Genomic DNA, 18,396 nt, shown 5'->3' with positions numbered 1-18,396 from the left:
CAGAACTGCGGAGGAGAGAGACCTAAGAGGGGAGAGACATCTGGATCCAGGTTTCTAATCCATCCTTTTCCTCTGCCACCTGTAGGTCAAAACTTTCCCGCAGATGCCCAAGTGAATCGAAGTACTAAGTGACTCTGCTGAACACCCTCACTCGCCTTCGAGAGATAAAGAAAGTGTTGCCTCTCACTTCTCTCTGTGATTCTTGACGGCCCCTCTCATGTGTAAGCCTGTGGCGTAACTGCTTTCTTTCCGTCCTGTCAACACACTTTCTAGCTCTCCTGGTCCCCATCTCCAATGCTCTCTACCCTTCTCTTTTTTCCTGTGCTGAGAATCTTGGTAGTAGCATGTGGTGTAACAAAAGGGAGAAAAACAACAACAAAAAAAAAAAAAAAAAAACAACCCAGAGGGGATCCAGTGAATCTCCAAATAATTTTTTCATGTCCTTTGGCTTCCTTTTTTATGATAGGTCCCTGTTATGACCACCTGTGATGTCTGTACTGCTGTCTTTGGATATTTTTGTCTGTTTTTTAAGACAACATAATACTTTTTTCCTTTTCTCTATCTGTGGTATCACTTTAACTTGGGGCGGGGGGTGGCTTAGAGACTATGGGAGGAAACATCTGGCTTTTTTTTTTAGAACCTAAAAGGAAAGAACTTACCTTTTCCCCTTCCATTTCTTTTTGCCATTGTTAATCCCTGCATTTTCCATTCAGGGAAAAGGTGGTGATGAGCTTAGAAATGGCATAGGTGTATTTTCTGAAAGTGGAACTTATTTAAAACATAGTTAGGCGGTTTTCTTTTAGTGGAAGAGAGAGGGGAGGATTTTTTAGTGGGGCTGGAACAGTGGCTGCTGCTGACCTCGTATGAAGGGAAAAGCCAAGAATATTTCCAGTGGACTTGAAAGGACTGTGAGATTTTACCGTAGCTCCTGAAGGTGGGCACAGTAGATGAGGGAAGTTCGTCCCAGCAGTGCTCCTATGAACTGCTTTTCTCTCAGAGTTTCTTCTGTTTCTCCTTGGCATTAGTGATGGGTGGTACACTTTGGAATTAGTGCAGCATCATACACAAATGTCCCACAAGGAGGGAGTGACTCACTTTCTGGTAATGATCTTCATGATTGTCGTCATCATTATGGTAATGTTGAGTAGCAACCTTGTGGTTGTTGTAGCTCCCTTTGGTCAAAGAAACTCAACTTTTAGTACAGACTTGGAGTCTCCCTCTGAATCCCATGGTCATTTCCAATGATCCTTGTCCAGTTGAAAGTACTTTCAGTAATGCTTCTCCCCATATGATCCTAAATAAGCAGACATAGCAGTCTTTGTCTTCTGGATCCCAGGATTAAAAACAGTTCCTTCCTACCACTAAAACAAAACAAAAGGACACCTGGGGACAGAGAAGAGGCTCATCTGAGCCCTGGCCTCAGTGGCTTGCTGCTGCATCTGCCTTGCCTCTCCTTGGCTGTCTTCATGGGATGTAGAAATATTGCCAAAGGAGGAAGGTCACTGTGGACAGAACAGGGTCATCTGCATCCAGAGGCCATCATGGAAGAAGATACTGTTTTTCTTTCAGCCATCAGTAAGTTTTATAGGAATGACCTGGGGCAAGGAAGGCCTGCAGGTTAATTCAGCTGCTTTGCCAGTTGACCTGCAATGTTTTGTACCAACCCTCTGTGTGACCATCCCTCAGGCATTCTGAAAAATATCTGCCCTCTCCACCTCCACTGAGGTCCCCAGCCTTGAAGTTGCTCTTGGATGGTGGAGACCAGCCAATTTTCTGCTTCAGCACAGGGCAGGGGCTCGTGCAGACTGTGGAATAGAGCTGGGCAGGCGCATGTCTGCAGACCCTTGCTTCTAACTTCTAGGGTGGACTCCTCTCTAAGAACAGGTCTCCTGACTTCAGTCGAGTTGCCTTGCAAAGAGGAGGAAAAGTGAATCATGGTGAACTTGAAAGGATAGAAATCCCAGGCTGGGACCTTAGCTGAAAAGTAATCAATAAAAATTCTATAGTAGGTTTTCTTAACTTCCTTCCTCTCCTTACAACATAGGTCATTAACTGTGATGTTACTTGTTCTCTGAGCGGTGCGTGAGATTGTTAACGTAGTTAGAGGTTCCTTCAGCATCTAATGGACACAATATGCCTTTCTGGTGTATACTCAGATCCAGGATCTGTCGGTGCTTAGAGATAGCTCCTGGGCTGGAATTAAATCTAATTTCAGGGAAATGAAAATGAAATTTGAAGGTTATGTTTTAGAATGAAGTCACGGGTGCCACTGCTGTTTGTCACATAGTCTGACAGAGGGACCCATGTCCATGACAGAGGGAGATGGGAGGGCCGAGGGAAAGTAAAATCATGTGATACACTGAAATGATATCTGGTTTTTCTTCTAACTCAAGCAAAACTGGCTTGGAAAGTCTTTGCTTTGCTTTGGAGGTGTCAGTTATTAGAAGAGGTAGAACTGGACTATTGGTAACAGCCGGGGGTAAGAGGGCCCATTAAGGAAACAGGACGCCTGTGTCCAGGGGTCTCTGATGGGTGTGCTTTCCATCATCTGAGGACAACCCTGATTGGTTCCCCCTCTTCCTCTGGTGGCCCATTTCCAGATCAGAGTTTGAACAGTTTCAGGATTAATGTTCCCTTTTTGGACACATCCATCCCATCCACACTTTGAAGCTGAGAGAGAGCACTTACGGCAGGAACTACTTATGAGGCTTTAGCTGAAGCTCTGGTGGCAGGAAGCTTAATATTTAATATTAATATAATATTAATATTGTATTAGTATTGGAGAAAACTACCTTTTGAGGGTTTTTTTTGTGTGTGTGTTTTTTTCCTAAAGCACTCTTTTAAACAAGCATAAAACAGGAAGAAAAAGCTCTAGCACCAATTAAGAAGAAATGAGTGCTAGTTAAAAGTAATTATATCCTCCCTTCCTTCCCCACTCTCCTTTTCCTGCCAAAGTAAAACATGACCTCACAGCCCACACCAAACCAGCACCCACAGCCTGCTTAACCTCTGCGCCTGCCTGGGAGTCAGCCAGCTCTCGGGCCAGGCTATGCAGGGCTGGCCAGCCGTGCACACAGCCAGGGGAGTAGGAAAGGGCTGCTGCTGGCAGCTGGGTGGGCATACAAATCTGAACGTGTTGTTAAAACACTCGGGCGATCACTGCAAGGGAAAGGAAAATTATTTTTCCCAGCTGAGAAACCACTGTTGTTTTACAATTTTCTTCCCCCTTCAGCTGTAGAGATCTTACACAACTACTCATAGTTTCAGTGGTTTTTTTCTAGCTCTTTTAAGATGAAGGGATGAGTTTAAATCATTGTGAAAGATCTTTAGGGATCTAAAAATAAAATGATTTCTCCTGGCACATATTTCAAAGCAAAGACTTTGTTGCCTGCTGCTCGTTCTAATTTACAGGGATATTTAATTTTGTAAGGTATTTGTGTATTTATACAGCTGTAATTAATTGCACATTGGACTGGAAAAGAATGGATGACCTAGTGCGTGGCAGCTCTGGTACGCTTCATTTCCTTGTGCTGTGGCCACTCAGGTTCTCTTGGACGGGGTCAGGGCTTGTCTGCTCCACTTGGATCCTTCGTTTTTGCTTTGGGTTCCCTTTCTAAAATGTGATTGTTAACCCATTCCTTAAAAAGAAGACACTAATTCTGCTGCTGCTCTCAGAAGGTTTGCTGAATGTATTTGAAAGAGGACTCTGACTCGCGTACACAGCAGCTATCCACCATGGCCAGTAATGACTCACCCCAGTGTGCAGCCAAACCGTGACTGGGTGCGGCAGGAATGTATTGATTGTGTTTCCTTAGGAATATAAGATGTCAGCTGCGAGATGATCCACGGTGGTTGTTCAAAAGGCCATTTAGGAAATTCGGATTTGAGCCCCATGAAATCTTAGGAAAGCCTCTGATCATTTAAAGGAAAGAATGAGAGTTGATGCAAATTTCATTTTAAAAGCTGTGCTCAGAAAGTCCAAGCTGAGGTTGGTCTCTTGCCAAACCCTGGCTGTTGTGTGTCGTCTCTGTGTCTTCGAGTTCCCTTTTTTCAGGCTGCACCTTCTGGCATCATTCACCTGAGGACTCCATCGGCCTTCTCGCGTGCAGAGCGCCACCCGTCGGGATTTCGGGTCTCTTCTCACCATCCGCGTGCGCTGCCACAAAACCCGTGGAGCACACGTGGCCTTTTTGAACCAAGACTTTGCAAACTGATCTCTCCCCAGTAAGGAGTTGAGCACATTAGCAACAATGTACATTATTAATTTCAGATTTTCATTTTCATGTTTTATTATGTAAATATTATCTGATGTTTGGAGCTTGAGTATACAGAATGTAAATATAGTTCTTGTATTTGTACTAATTCTGGTTCTTTTGCTGTATAGCCTTAGATGTGCAATGCAAACATTATCTAACTGTGTATGGTAACCTTGCATCACGGAACTATTAGTGAACGAGGTAAACAATAAAGGTACAACCAGTGCATCAGAAGGCTTTTGATGTACATTTATTCTTGCATCCTTTGGAAGGTATTTACACATGATCCCTTTTCTTGACTTGCAAAGATACGGTGGTGTGACCTATGTGTTCTTTTCTGATCATTCAGAGCAGGGTTGTTATATAGCCGGGTGCTATTTCTTTGTGCTGTTTCTCTGAAAGTGCTTTCTTCCAGCGCTCTAGGTTCTCCCGGAGCTCCTTCTTACACACCTACCAGTGATTCTCCAGCAGTGGTGTAGTTTTTCTAGGTGGAGAAGTTGAAGCACTCACCCTGTTGGCTTAATTTAACAAGTTCCCATTGTGAGCAGAGCATGAGCAGGGACCACTGTCCTGATTGTTTGGGGAGAGACTGAAGAAGAGGGGAGAAGCAGCATTCAGCATTCAAAGGGCAGTGATGGAGTCAGCGCACATCTGCGTGCCCACCACATGGCCGCACCCGGGATGTGATAACTCAGCAGCAAACAAGAACACGCCCCGGCATTCCTGTCCCCGTGGGGAAAGACCTCCGTGACACAAATGCGAAATGTGTAACGTCGAGTGGCCACAGAGTAAATAACAGCTGAGTGGAAGGTGAGAAAGGATGGAGGGAGGCATCCTTTTAGGCCTTGTCATCAGGGAAGGCCTGTGTTAGCAGAGGACTTTTGAGCAGACACTTGAATGAAGGGACACATATGCATGCAAAGCCATTGGCAAGGAGGTCTCCAGATAGAGAAGCTAAGCCCTTGGGGCAGCAGTGTCCTCTGTAGGTTCCAGAGATAGCAGGGAGGCGGCTGGTCTGGGTAACGGGGAGAGCCCTAGAGTCTTGGCAGCAGCAAGTAACCAAGGACCAGGTGGCTTAAGGCTTAGGTAACCCTAATTTTATTAGTGTGAAATAGGAAGCCAGTGGAGAGTTTGGGGGAGAGGAGTCAACATGGTTCTATTTGTGTTTTCAAAAGATCATTCCAAGAGCTGAGTGGAAAACAGCCTGTGGGGGTGTGGATGGGGGACTAGTGGAGGAAGGGAGGCAAAATAGGAAATTGTTGCCCAGTGTCCCCAGGGGAGGATGGCTGTTGCAACCCAGGTGGGAGCAGCAAAGGTGGGAAATGTGGTTAGATTCAGGATATTCTAACGTCAGAACTAACAGTTTTGCTAAGCCACTGCATGTGCTTGGGGAGAAAGGTAACTTGGGATGTGTGCCTGAACACAAAGAATGCATTGCAATTGCTTAGATGGAAAAGATTAGGAGAGCAGAGGGGGGGCGGTGCTCAGTGAAGGATTTGGTCCTGGTCACGTTCACTTGGAGACCCTGTTTCCACCTGACAGCACAGCCACTCAGCTGGATTCAAGGGGAGAGATGGGGCTGGAGACGTACCTTTGGGAGTTGTCAGCATGAGGGTGACAGGAGACAAGGAGGCCCAGAAATGAGTGGCCAGTGAGAGCCAAGGCTCAGCTCCTGGAACACTGCCACCAGGACAAGCCAGGAGGGGCCATGGAGAGAGGGGGATGCTTAGCAGCCAAGTTGAGGATATGTTTGAAGATGAAGGCAGTGAGGACGGTGTCCAGAGCAGCTCACAGTTTAAGGTCAGAACCAAGCAGCGCCCACAGCTTTGAGCAACAGGGAGGTCTGGGAGGTTGGAAGGGCCAGAGGATACCATCCATTTTTCCCAGTTTCAGAGCCAGCTGAGAAACAATAGGTACATGGCAGATCAAAGTAATCTCCTTGATCACTACTAAAGGTTCAATTAGAGGGATCCCTGGGTGGCGCAGCGGTTTGGAGCCTGCCTTTGGCCCAGGGCGTGATCCTGGAGACCCGGGATCGAATCCCACATCGGGCTCCTGGTGCATGGAGCCTGCTTCTCCCTCTGCCTATGTCTCTGCCTCTCTCTCTCTCTCTCTCTGTGACTATCATAAATAAATAAAAATTTAAAAAAAAAAAAAAAAAGGTTCAATTAGAGAATGTGAGGATTAGAGTGTGGAGGCACCAGACACCCCTGCGTTTTTACCGAACAGATTCTGGCCCAGCAGTCTGGGGTGCTGCCCAAAATTACCCATTTCCTGTCAGCTTCCAAGGGACATCAGTGCTGCTGTCATTGGCCACCTCCAAGGAGCAAAAGTAGAGAGGAACAGACTGTTCCCGGAAGGCTGGAGAGTCTTAGAGGGGAGGAAGTGGCCAGGCTGTCATGCCTTCCAAACTCGCAATGATCGCTTCTCTCCTGGGGGTCTGTGAGGGGCTGTGGAAGCAGGAAGGTTCCAGTAGTGGAGCCCACATCACATGGGAGGAGACATCAGAAGCATCCCTGTCCTAGCAAGGTCATTGGTGGGTAGAGCAGCATTTTTTTTGAGTGGTGCCAAAGAACACCTGCCTGGCATCGTTTCAGGGAAAAGGGGAGGAAAGGAGGTTAAAACAGTATGGATAATTCTTTCAGTGATGTGTACTGTAGAGGGGAGAAGGGACAAAGATATGGAGTCAAGGAGGTTTTTGTTTTAGAGAAAGCAAAGAGCTTTACATGCAGATGAGCGTGTGCGCGCAGACTGGACAAGAGAGCAGGAAGGAAGAGACCAGCGGGGAGAGCTTTGCTGGGGTGATACCCTGTAGGCTGGCAGGGTGGACAGCCGGCTCTAGTTCCCTGGGGGACAAGGCACAGTGGGCAGCAGCCAGCCACCGCCAGCGCTAGGAACATGCTCAGGGCCTCTTCTGGTTGCTTATAGTTTCTCTCCAGGGGACTTCCTTGGTCTTCGAAGGTAGGTTGGCCCCAGAGGTTATGTCGGCCATGCCTTCCTGAGCTCCACTGCACTTTGCACTGGAACGGACTTAGTTTTATACAGTTCGTTGTCTTTCTACGTAGCAAGTAAACAAGTCCTTTGAGTTCAGTAGCAGGAATTAGAGCAAGTGAGTGGCAGAGCTAGAATTTTTACATCTGCCCCAACTAGTATGTTGGTTAACCTATACACCTGCTCACATACGTCTAACAAAGGATTCTTCCCTGGGAGGTTTGCATAGAAGGACTGTTTTTGTAGACTCCGGGCCCATGCTTTGATTTGGGATTTGGAGATTTAGAGCAAGGTGAAAAGTTAAGGTGAATAATGTGAGTTGACTTGCTTAGGCATTATAAGTCAAACACCAGGATTTTCTAAAAAAGGTCAACCTGCTCTGGCTTAGCAAGCCATGGCTTTACTCTGTTCATGCCTGGGAGAGACCTGCCTTCGTCCCAGCCCTGCTGTTGTGTGGTCTCAGCCTATCAATAACTGATGTTGTGGCGGAACCAACCCTGTGGTTCTTATGATTGCAAGATCCTCTTGAGCAAGAATAATCACGAAATGGGAACGACAACAAAAAAAGGTTTATTATTTTTACAGGACCTGGAAATTGCATGGCACAGCTGTAACCCAGCAAGCTTACAGTGAGAGAGAACACCCAGGCCTGGGGTTCTGCTTTTATTAAAGGGAGAAGATCCAAGATCTAGCTGGGCTCACTCTTTATTGGTGGAGTTAAAAGCAAGAATTTAAAAGGGGAAGAGAAAAAACAAGTGGCCCAAATGATCAGTTAATCAAGATCTCTAAAACAGAGGCACCTTGGGGAGCTGGGGAATAATCCTGGGAAACAGCATTTTTGGCTGGTCCCCTGACATTTCTCTCCAGACTTCATGAGATTTCCTTCTAGATCTGACGAGATTGGACCCCACCTCTCGGGACTGGGGCCCAGTTCCTACAAGTGGGCTTTGCCATCCCGAGGTTTGTCCAGATTCTCAGATTTGGTCCAAGGATTCCTGAGAGGAAGCCAGAGAATTGGCAAGATCAGCCCCAAGAGGACAGGAGATCCAGCTCAGGAACAAGGCGGCAGCTTCTTTTTTTTTTTTTTTTTTTTTTCTTCTTTTTCCTCTTGCCTCTTCCTGTACCTAATGCCTTCCTGGGTGGACTGCCTCTCACATACTGAAGGTAGGGCCTGGGGATCCCTTCTTCCCCGTTTCAGGGCTCCCATTGGACTCCCACATCAGAATGGCCTCTGTGACCTTAGCAGCCTGCCAGGTGTTCCCAGCCTTGCCAAATGGAAATGTCAGGGCACTAGCTCTGAGGCCTCACAGGTATCAAGGCTCAGGAGTATCCAGACTTGCCAAGGTCCCCTTGTGCTCCAGTGCTCTCCATGTTTCCATCTAGGTCTGGCGGTATTTGGCCCCACCCCTCAGGGGCCTGGGGCCTAGTTCCTGTGAGTGGGCTTTGTGGTTGCCAAGGTTTATCCAGATTCTTGATAGATTTGGTCTGAGGATTCCTGAGAGGGAGCCAGAGAATTGGTGAGATAGGCCAATGGATGTGAGATCTGGCTCAGGAATGAGGTGGCTTCTCTTTGTTTTTCGGGGGCTTGCAAGACAAACACAGGCGGTCTTGAGGGTGTGAGAGACGGTAACCCCCAGGGAGAGCCTGCCTATGTGGTCACATATCCTGCTCTGGGGTTTATGGCATTTCCCTTTTCCTCCTTCTCTTCTATTTCTATCACCTCCATTTTCCTGGGAAAAAGAGCCATGGAGCCCATTTGTCCTGCATGCACTGCTCCCTTTTTACAGCACCTCACCCAATGGCTAAAACACCAGTATGTTTGGGATGAGACTCCTTGTGACTTCCTGCAGGTCGCGTTGTGAGATTTAGTATGAGATCTGCAAGATTTGCCCAACCTCTCGGGGATTTGGGCCCAGGTCCAAGGAGTGAACTTGGATCTCATGAGATTTGGCTAGAGTTCTTGTGAGATTTGGTCGGTGGATTCCTGAAAGGCAGCCAGAGAATTCCTGAGACTTGCCATCAGTTTACATGACATCCGGCAAGGAAAGAGGTCACTTCTCTTTTTTTTTTTTCTTTTTTTCTTTGCTGGTATGTTGTGAGGCACAGATAGCCTTCACATGGTGAAGACCGGCCAAGCCGCCGGGAGCCCGCCGAGGTGCTGACGTGGCCTCCTGGGGCGCATGGCTTCCTTCTCTTGCCCTCCAGGTTCTAGCCCCTCTGGTGTCTTTTGCATAAGAGGCCACGGGGATCATCCATCCTGAATTCACGGCTGTCCTGTTGGGCCCACTTCACCGGGGACGTGAAGCCCCAGGGACTGGCGTGTGAGATACCGTGTCTTCTGGCACATCGTGTCTGGGAGCACTTCTGAAATCAGAAATGGTGCAGGTTGTGCCCAGTCCCGCTGTGCGTCACCACGTGTGTAAGGAGCCCAGAGCAGACTCTGCTGGGGAGTGACCGTCCGCTCAAGGGCAGGCAGCTTCGGCAAGACACCTCACCGTTCCGCCGGAGCTCCCTGGCTGGGCCCAAGATCTCGGAGATTTTGATGAGATCTCATGAGATGTGGACTGAGATCACTCGGGATTTGCCAAATCTCGTGCGATCTGGCAAACCCCGGTGACAGCTTTGCTCCTGCCTGCGGCAACTCACACGGACGGTCCTGAGAGATTGGAAGCCGGGGAATGCCCGCGGGAGCCCTTCTGTGTAGACGAGCCAGCTCTTGGGCAGGCTCACTGCCCCTCTCAGGACCTAATGCCCTCCTGGAGTGTCAGGAAGGGACCCAGATGCCCCAACATCGCGATTTCAGTGCTTTGTGCACCCCCAGATCGGAAGGGCCCTTATGGGCCTCACGGAACGCCAGGCGATCCGGACCTCCCCAGACAAGATCGGCCCAGCGCTCCTATGTCGCGGCACAGGCGCCCAGGCTTCAGACTTCCACGCCTGCTGAGTTCCCGTGACGTTTACTGTGCGATCTGGCGAGACTTGCCCCCAACCCCTCGGGATTTGTCCAAGGGGCAGGGGCGAGCGCCCGCCCAGCTCCCCACCGCGAGGCCCGCCCGGAAGGGGAAGGACCGTGCCGCTGGCCGCCGTCCCGGGAGGTGCGCGCGCTGGCCGCCCTCCGGCCTCACGTTCCCTCTGGGAAGGGGTCCGTGCGGCCACCCCCCCCCCGCGACACCCACGATCCTGTCGGCCAAGGCCCACCGGCCCTCCCCCTCCCCCGTCCCAGCCCCAGGCCGAGCGCCCGCGCCGGGCGCCACCCCCGAAGCATGCAGCGCAGCGACCGTACGCAGGACCCTGCTTCCCCCCGCCTGGGGACCTGACGGGCGCCTCCCCCCTGCTGGCCGGCGGGGGAGGCACGTGCGAGACCCGGCCACCGAGGGGGTGGGGAGGGAACCACGGACTCCCCTACCGACTCCACCCGCTCCGCCACAGGCCACCAACAGCGGCGGCCCCCGGGGGTCGCTGGGAAAGGGGCACCTGAGACCACCGGGAACGCTCCTCGACGGACAGAAACAGGGCGCCCCTCCACTTTCTCTGGGAGGGGCGAACAGGTGTGCATACACGCGGGCAAAAGCCCTGCCCCCTGGTTTGCACAGAGCAGTGTCCCCCTGCTGCCTCCCCACCCCCTCTGGCCGCCCCCACCCCGGACAAGAGAAGAGTCTGCAGTTTGGCACGTGCAGCCCCTTTTTTTTTTCTTTTTTTTTTTTCACTCCTAAAAGAGGCCCAAAAGCCTCCAGGGAACAAAGAGCTCAGCAGCAAACTGCAAGCACTGAGCCTGGCCACCTGGCAAGAGGCAGAGCATCTCCCCCAGGTACAGAACTGAGAACCAGCGCCCGCTGATTCCCCTAGAAGACCAGCTGGAAGAACAGGGAAGCAGCACGTTTACTGACCAGTCAGCACTGGAAAACTCCAGGACTGAGGGGAACTAGTATGTAGAAATCAAGGTTTCTGTCTTATGATGTGTTTATATTTCAGGTTAAGATTTTCCAATATGCTTTCTTTTCTCTCATCTCAGTTTAATATATTATCAACTCTTCGTTTTTAAGTTCTCTTTTTTAACTTTCATATTTCACAATTACATGTTATACATACATTCTTCATTTCTGGCTACTTTTCACCATATTCACTTTAATTTTGTATATATATGTCTTCTTTTTGTTTTTATAATTTTGGAATTTAGTACCCTTTAACAGACAGACCAAAATATACTCAGAACCAAGTAGATCACAGTTTTGGTCCATTCTGTGAGATTATATTCTCTCTCTCCACTACTTCCCATTTTTTTTCTTTTTTGTGTTGTCTCTCTATATAAGTTTTGCTTTTTTTTATAATTTTGGAATTTAGGGACGCCTGGGTGGCTTAGCGGTTGAGCGTCTGCCTTCACCTCAGGACCTTATCCTGTGGTCCCGGGATCGAGTCCTACATCAGGCTCCCTATATAAAGCCTGCTTCTCCCTCTGCCTGTGTCTCTGCCTCTCTCTCTCCCTCTCTCTCTCTCTCTCTCTCTGTCTCTCATGAAGAAATAAAATCTTTTTTTAAAAAAATGGAATTTAGTACATTCTAATACACGGGCTAAAATACACTCAGAAACAAGGGGGTCCCTATTTTGGTCCACTCTGTGACATTATAGTCTCTCCCCCACCCTTTGCTCCCTTTTTAATTTCTCTCTTTACTTGTATTTTTTCTTATATTTTCTGGTCCCTTATCTCTTCATCAAATTTTGGAGATGGAATCAGGATTATAATGATAAAGTTACCAGTTGGGACTGAAAAAAAGCATAAAAGACTAGAGAATCTCTTAGTGCAGAAATGAGATCTAATCAAATCAAAATTAAAAAAAGAAAAAACAGGGATCCCTGGGTGGCGCAGTGGTTTAGCGCCTGCCTTTGGCCCAGGGCGCGATCCTGGAGACCCGGGATCGAATCCCACGTCGGGCTCCCAGTGCATGGAGCCTGCTTCTCCCTCTGCCTGTGCCTCTGCCTCTCTCTCTCTCACTGTGTGCCTATCATAAATAAATAAATAAAAAAAAAATAAATAAAAATAAAAAATAAAAAAAAAAAAAAAAAAAAAAAGAAAAAACAGATGCAGTCTAAACTGGATGCTCAAACAGCTAGGGTAAATGAGGCAAAAGAGAGAGTAAGTGACTTAGAAGACAAGTTGATGAAAAAGAAGGAAAATGAGAAAAATAACTAAGTACCCATGAAGAGAGGCTCCAAGAGATGTGTTAGTTTGAAAAAAAAAAAATCCATATTATTGGAATTCCTGAGGGCATGGAGAGAGGGAACCGGAAGGTGTATTTGAACAAATTACAGATGAGAACTTCCCCAATCTGGAGAAGGAAACAAGCATTCATTTCCAAGAGCTAGAGAGGACATTTCCCAAAACCAAGAAATTGATCAACATCCTGACATATAATAGTGAAGCCTGCAAATTTCAGATAAAGAGAAAATCCTGAAAGTAACTCAAGACAAGAGATTCCTAATATACAGGGGGAGAAATATTAGAATGACAGAAGACCTATCCTCAGAGACCTGGCAGGCGAGAAAGGACTGGCATGATATATCCAGGGCACTAAATGAGAAAAACATGGAGCCAAAGATACTTTATCCAGTAAGGCTGTCATTCCTAATGGAAGGAGAGATAAAGAGCTTCCAGGACAGATGGAAACAAAGAATATATGACCACCAAGCCAGCCCTGTAAGAAATACTAAGGGGGATCCTGTAAGTGAAAAGGGAGTCCAAAGAAACAGAGACAATCTGCAGAAACAGGGACTGTACAGATAATACAATGGCATTAGATACATATCTTTCAAAAGCCACTCTGAATGTGAATGGGCTAAATGCTTCAGTCAAAAGACACAGGATACCAGACTGGATAAAAAAGCAAGACTCATCTATACACTATCTCAAGAGACTCATTTTAGACCTAAAGAACACCTTCAGACTGAAAATGAGGAGGTGGAAAGCCACTTTCCATGCAAATGGACCTCAAAAGAAGGCTGGGGTAATAACCCTCATATCAGATAAATTCATTTTTAAATCAAAGACTGTAGTAAGAGATGAAGAGGGACACTATATCCATACTAAAGGATCTATCCAACAAGAAGACCTAATAATTATAAGTATTTATGCCCCTACTGCGGGAGCAGCCAATCATATCAGCCAATTAATAACGAAAGTAGAGAAACACATAGATAATAATACATTAATAGTAAGGGACTTCAACACCCACTCACAGAAATGGACAGATGTTCTAAACAGAAGATCAACAAAGAAACAGGGCTTTGAATGACACATTGGACCAAATGGACTTCACAGATATATACAGAACATTCCATCCTAATGCAGCAGAATACACATTATTCTCAACTGCACATGGAACTTTCTCTAGAACAGACCACATACTAAGTCACAAATCATGTCTCAACCAGTAACAAAAGACTGAGATTATCTCCTGCATATTTTCAGACCACAATGCTTTGAAACTAGTACCCAATCACAAGAAGAAATTTGGAAGAAACTCAAACACGTGGAGGTTAAAAAGCATCCTACTAAAAGATGAACAGGTCAACCAGGAAATTAAAGAAGAATTTTAAAAATTCATGGAAAGTAATGAAAATGAAAACATATATTGGAATATGGGATACGGCAAAGGTGTATATTTCAATACCAGCCTCTCTCAAAAATTAGAAAAATCTCAAATACACAAGCTAACCTTATACCTAAGGAACTAGAGAAAGAACAGCAAAGCCTCAACCAAGCAGAAGAAGAGAGGTAATGATTAGAGCAGAACTTGATGAAATAGAGACCAGAAAAACAGTAGAATAGATCAATGAAAGTAGGAGCTGGTTCGTTGAAAGAATTAATTAGATAGAGAAGCCCCTAGCCAGACTTATTTAAAAAAAAAGAAAAAAAAGACTCAAATTAGTAAAATCATGAATGAAAGAGGAGAGATCACAACCAACACCAAGGAAATACAAATGATTTTGAAAACATATTATGAGGGATCCCTGGATGGCTCAGCGGTTTAGCGCCTGCCTTCAGCCCAGGGCATGATCCTGGAGTCCCAGGATCGAGTCCCATATCAGGCTCCTACATGGAGCCTGCTTCTCCCTCTGCCTATGTCTCTGCTGCCCCCCCCCACCATATATAAATAAAATCTTTTTAAAAAGGTATTAGCAGCAGCTATATGCCAAAATTAGGCAGGAATGGAAGAAATGGATGCATTCCTGGAAACCTACAAATTACCAAAACTGAAACAGGAAGAAATAGACAACCTGAACAGACCAATAACCCAAGGAAATTGAATCAGTCATCAAAAACTCCCAAGAAACAAGTCCAGGCCAGATGGCTTCCCAGGGGAATTCTACCAAACATTTAAAGAACAACTAATACCTATTCTACAGAAGCTGTTTCAAAAGATACAAATGGAAAGAAAACTTCCAAACTTCTTATGAGGCCAGTGTTTCTCTGATCCCAAACCAAAGACCCTATCAAAAAGGATGCCCGCCACTGCTTTTACAGTGGGAAGTGGTGGCCACCAGAGTCCAACAGGGGGATTTCCCTCTGCCAAGATGGCTTCCAGAAGGCAAACTTTGAGCTTCAGTGAAAGGCATCAGAAATCAGTATATATAAATTACTGTGAACAACTGCATGTCCAATCACTAAGAAAGATACAGAATAATATCAGGGACTGGGTGGTGCAGAATGAAAATGATGACCACGTGGAGCACAAGAGACTCCTCGGATTATTACAGAATGAACAATTTGAGTTGGATATGGAAGAAGCCATTCAAAAGGCAGAAGAAAACAGAAGATTGAGGGAACTCCAGCTTGAAAAAAGAAACATTGCCTAAAGAATTCGCAAAACTAAAACATGAAACTCTAAAGGATAAAAAGATGAGGCAATAAGTAAGAGAAAACAGTATTGAGCTCAGAGAATTGGAGAAGAAATTAAAAGCAGTTTACATGAATAAAGAAAGGGCAGCCCAGATTGCAGAGAAGGAGGCCATTAAATACAAGCAAATAAAATGTGATGCTGAAACAGCCAAAACCAGGATGGAAGAACATGAGAGAGCAATAAAGAAAGAGGAGACTGCTGTAGAGGACAAATGAAATAAGGTAAAAGTACGGTATTATCTGGACTTAGAGAAATAACTTGAAGAACAAGAAAAAGGAGGAAGGGTATGAGCAGTTCCTGAAAGAGAAACTCATGATTGATGTGATTGTTTGGAAAATCTGTGAAGAAGATCAATTGGAAAGACAACAAAAGTTAGAAAAAGGGGATCCCTGGGTGGCGCAGCGGTTTGGCGCCTGCCTTTGGCCCAGGGCGCTATCCTGGAGACCCGGGATCGAATCCCACGTCGGGCTCCCAGTGCATGGAGCCTGCTTCTCCCTCTGCCTATGTCTCTGCCTCTCTCTCTCTCTCTCTATCATAAATAAATAAAAATTTAAAAAAAAAGTTAGAAAAAATGAATGTAACTCGAAGATATATAGAAGAGTTTCAGAAAGAAGAGAACGAAGAAGTGTGAGGAGATGGAAGAAGAAAACAGAAAAATCATTGAATTTGCCAACATGCAGCAACAAAGAGAAGAAGATCAGATGGCAAAAGTTCAAGAAAATGAGGAAAAAAGGCTACAGCTTCAGAATACACTGACTCAAAAATTGGAAGAAATGCTGTGGCAACGTGAAGATCTGGAACAAGTGAGACAAGAATTATACCAGGAAAAACAAGCTGAAATACATAAGATGAAACTAAAAAAAGAAGCAGAAGAGAAATTGAGAAAAAGCAAAAGGAGTTGAAGCAAAATTTTATAGAATAAATGGCCGTGAAGGAACTAGTACTCCAGGCTGCCAAAGAGGAAGAGGAAGCCTTTTGTTTTGTTGTTGTTGTTGGGGTTTTTTTGTTTTTTGTTTTTTGTTTTTTGTTTTTTTGTTTTTTGAGGAAGCCTTTTGAAAGGCTATGCTTGCTAATCTTGCTGAGGATGATCGGATAGAACTGATGAATGCTCAGAAACAAAGAATGAAGCAACTAGAATACAGGAGGGCTATGGGAAAACTCACTGAAGAGCGTCGCAACCAGTTCCTAACAGATAATGTGAACTGGAAGAATGGCAGTTGTAGCAAAGAAGACAAGGACACATTGATGGAATTATTGAAGAAAGACTAAAACTTCTTAAAGAACATGCTACGAAATCAGTAGGATATCTCCCTACAGGAGTATTCTAAAAAGAGGATAGGGGATCCCTGGGTGGCTCAGCGGTTTGGATCTACCTTCGGCCCAGGGCGTGATCCTGGGGTTCCAGGATCGAGTCCCATGTCAGGCTCCCTGCATGGAGCCTGCTTCTCCCTCTGCCTGTGTCTCTGCCTATCTCTCTGTGTGTCTCTCATGAATAAATAAATAAAATTTTAAAAAATAAAAAAAGGATGATATTGATATGTTTGAAGAATTTAGGAAAAGGAATGAAATTTGTGAAGGAAAGTGATACCATCAAAGATGTGGCAAAACATGGATTGTTTTCACCACTAGATGTCACTATAACTTTCGTTTTATGGATTCACTATCCCTGAAATGTAATCTATTTGGATTTTCTAAAAGCATGTCTGGTAATTCATCATTTGTAAACAATTATAAGAAAATATTTGGGGTATCCTGGGTGGCTCAGTGGTTTGGTGCCTGCCTTCGGCCCAGGGTATGATTCTGGAGACCCAGGATCGAGTCCCACCTCTGGCTCCCTGCATGGAGCCTGCTTGTCCCTCTGCCTGTGTCTCTGCCTCTCTCTGTGTGTCTCTCGTGAATAAATAAATAAAATCTTAAAAAAAAAAAAAAGGAAATATTTGTTTTCGGATTTTAAAAATTACAGAATTTTTTTTTAGCTGCAAAATTGCTTTTAGTCAAATTCTTGTTCTTGTACTGATAATTTGAAGATCTGAGTTACATACCATGTCACAATATATATATAAAAAACATATATAAAAATACATTACAGGCCAAACCCAAGAGACTAATTTCTCCATTTTACTCCTACCGCTTAGAGCTTTTTCTGCATCTCCATTCAGACTACAGTTCCATAGGTATTTGTGTTTTAGGAACTTTACTTCCCAGATTTGCCAAAGTATCTTTTTCTTTTTTTTTAAGATTTTATTTATTTATAGACACAGAGAGAGAGGGGCAGAGACACAGACAGAGGGAGAAGCAGGCGACACGCAGGGAGCCTGATGTGGGACTCGATCCCTGGTCTCCAGGATCACACCCCAGGCTGCAGGCGGCGCCAAACCGCTGCACCACCGGGGCTGCCCTCTTTTTCTTTATACTATAAGGGAAGAGAATAATTAAGACTGAGGAATTTCAAAGTGTTTTATTGTCAATAAGAACTTAACAGAATTTCTATCACACAAACTATCATTTATGAACTAAAGCTGAATCTCTAAAACATAAGAGAGCAAGTGGATCACAAGAAAGAATCAAAAGTTAAATTCCTATTATTTTACAAAATATTTCCTTTAATAATTACATGTCAATTCTGTATCCCCTAAATTTAAACAGGAAATTCTCTGGAGTTGCTTAGATTTCATTTGCTTTTCACCAACTATCTTTATTACTTGTAAAGAATAAAAATAAATCATTATAACTTTAAATAAAATGTATATGGGTCACATAGTTATACAAACATTAGTCTGTATACTTCAATTATAAAGTAGATCATTTATGAATTTCCCCATTCAAGTACCTTCATAAATTCTTCTTCAGTGAAAGACACCATCTTGGCAGCTTCAATATGCATCTGCATTTATAACAAATCAATATTGTTTTAGTATTTATTTATTTATTGTTTTGTTTTGTTTTAGTATTTAGAGTAGACCACAGAACAATAGGAAATCAATAAAGGTGTGTGTATAAATATGCTATCAAATTATAAGCTCTGTTGGAATGTGTACTGTTGGAATTCAAATAAACATTTGAAATAATTTTTTTAAAAGACCCTATCAAAAAGGAAAGTTAGAGACCAATATCCCTGACGAACATGGATGTTAAAATACTCACCAAGATATGAGCCAATAGGATCCAACAGTACATTAAAAAGATTATTCACCAAGACCAAGCGGGATTTAAATCTGGATTGCAAAAGTGGTTCAAAATTCACAAATCAATCA

At 45.0% G+C, this 18,396-nt stretch overlaps 1 protein-coding gene and 1 pseudogene across 10 annotated transcripts in view; both read left to right on the top strand.

Annotated features, from left to right (window-relative positions):
- The window catches only part of KIF1B (kinesin family member 1B), a 149,688-nt gene extending 145,198 nt beyond the window's left edge, over positions 1-4,490 (top strand). For all 10 annotated transcript variants that reach the window (XM_072819698.1, XM_072819696.1, XM_072819693.1 and 7 more), the window contains one exon: positions 86-4,490. In XM_072819698.1, coding sequence (XP_072675799.1) covers positions 86-128 — 43 coding nt within the window. In that variant the 3' untranslated portion in view covers positions 129-4,490. The remainder of the gene's footprint in view (positions 1-85) is intronic.
- Positions 4,491-12,307: 7,817 nt separating this feature from the next.
- Positions 12,308-17,029, top strand: LOC140630102 (meiosis-specific nuclear structural protein 1-like; annotated as a pseudogene).
- The last annotated feature ends 1,367 nt before the right edge of the window (positions 17,030-18,396 follow it).

This window comes from Canis lupus, chromosome 3 (genome assembly GCF_048164855.1).
Source record: "Canis lupus baileyi chromosome 3, mCanLup2.hap1, whole genome shotgun sequence".
NCBI lineage: Eukaryota > Metazoa > Chordata > Mammalia > Carnivora > Canidae > Canis > Canis lupus.
The sequence above is the reverse complement of the archived record's forward strand: the minus strand, read 5'-3'. Positions and strand labels throughout refer to the sequence as shown.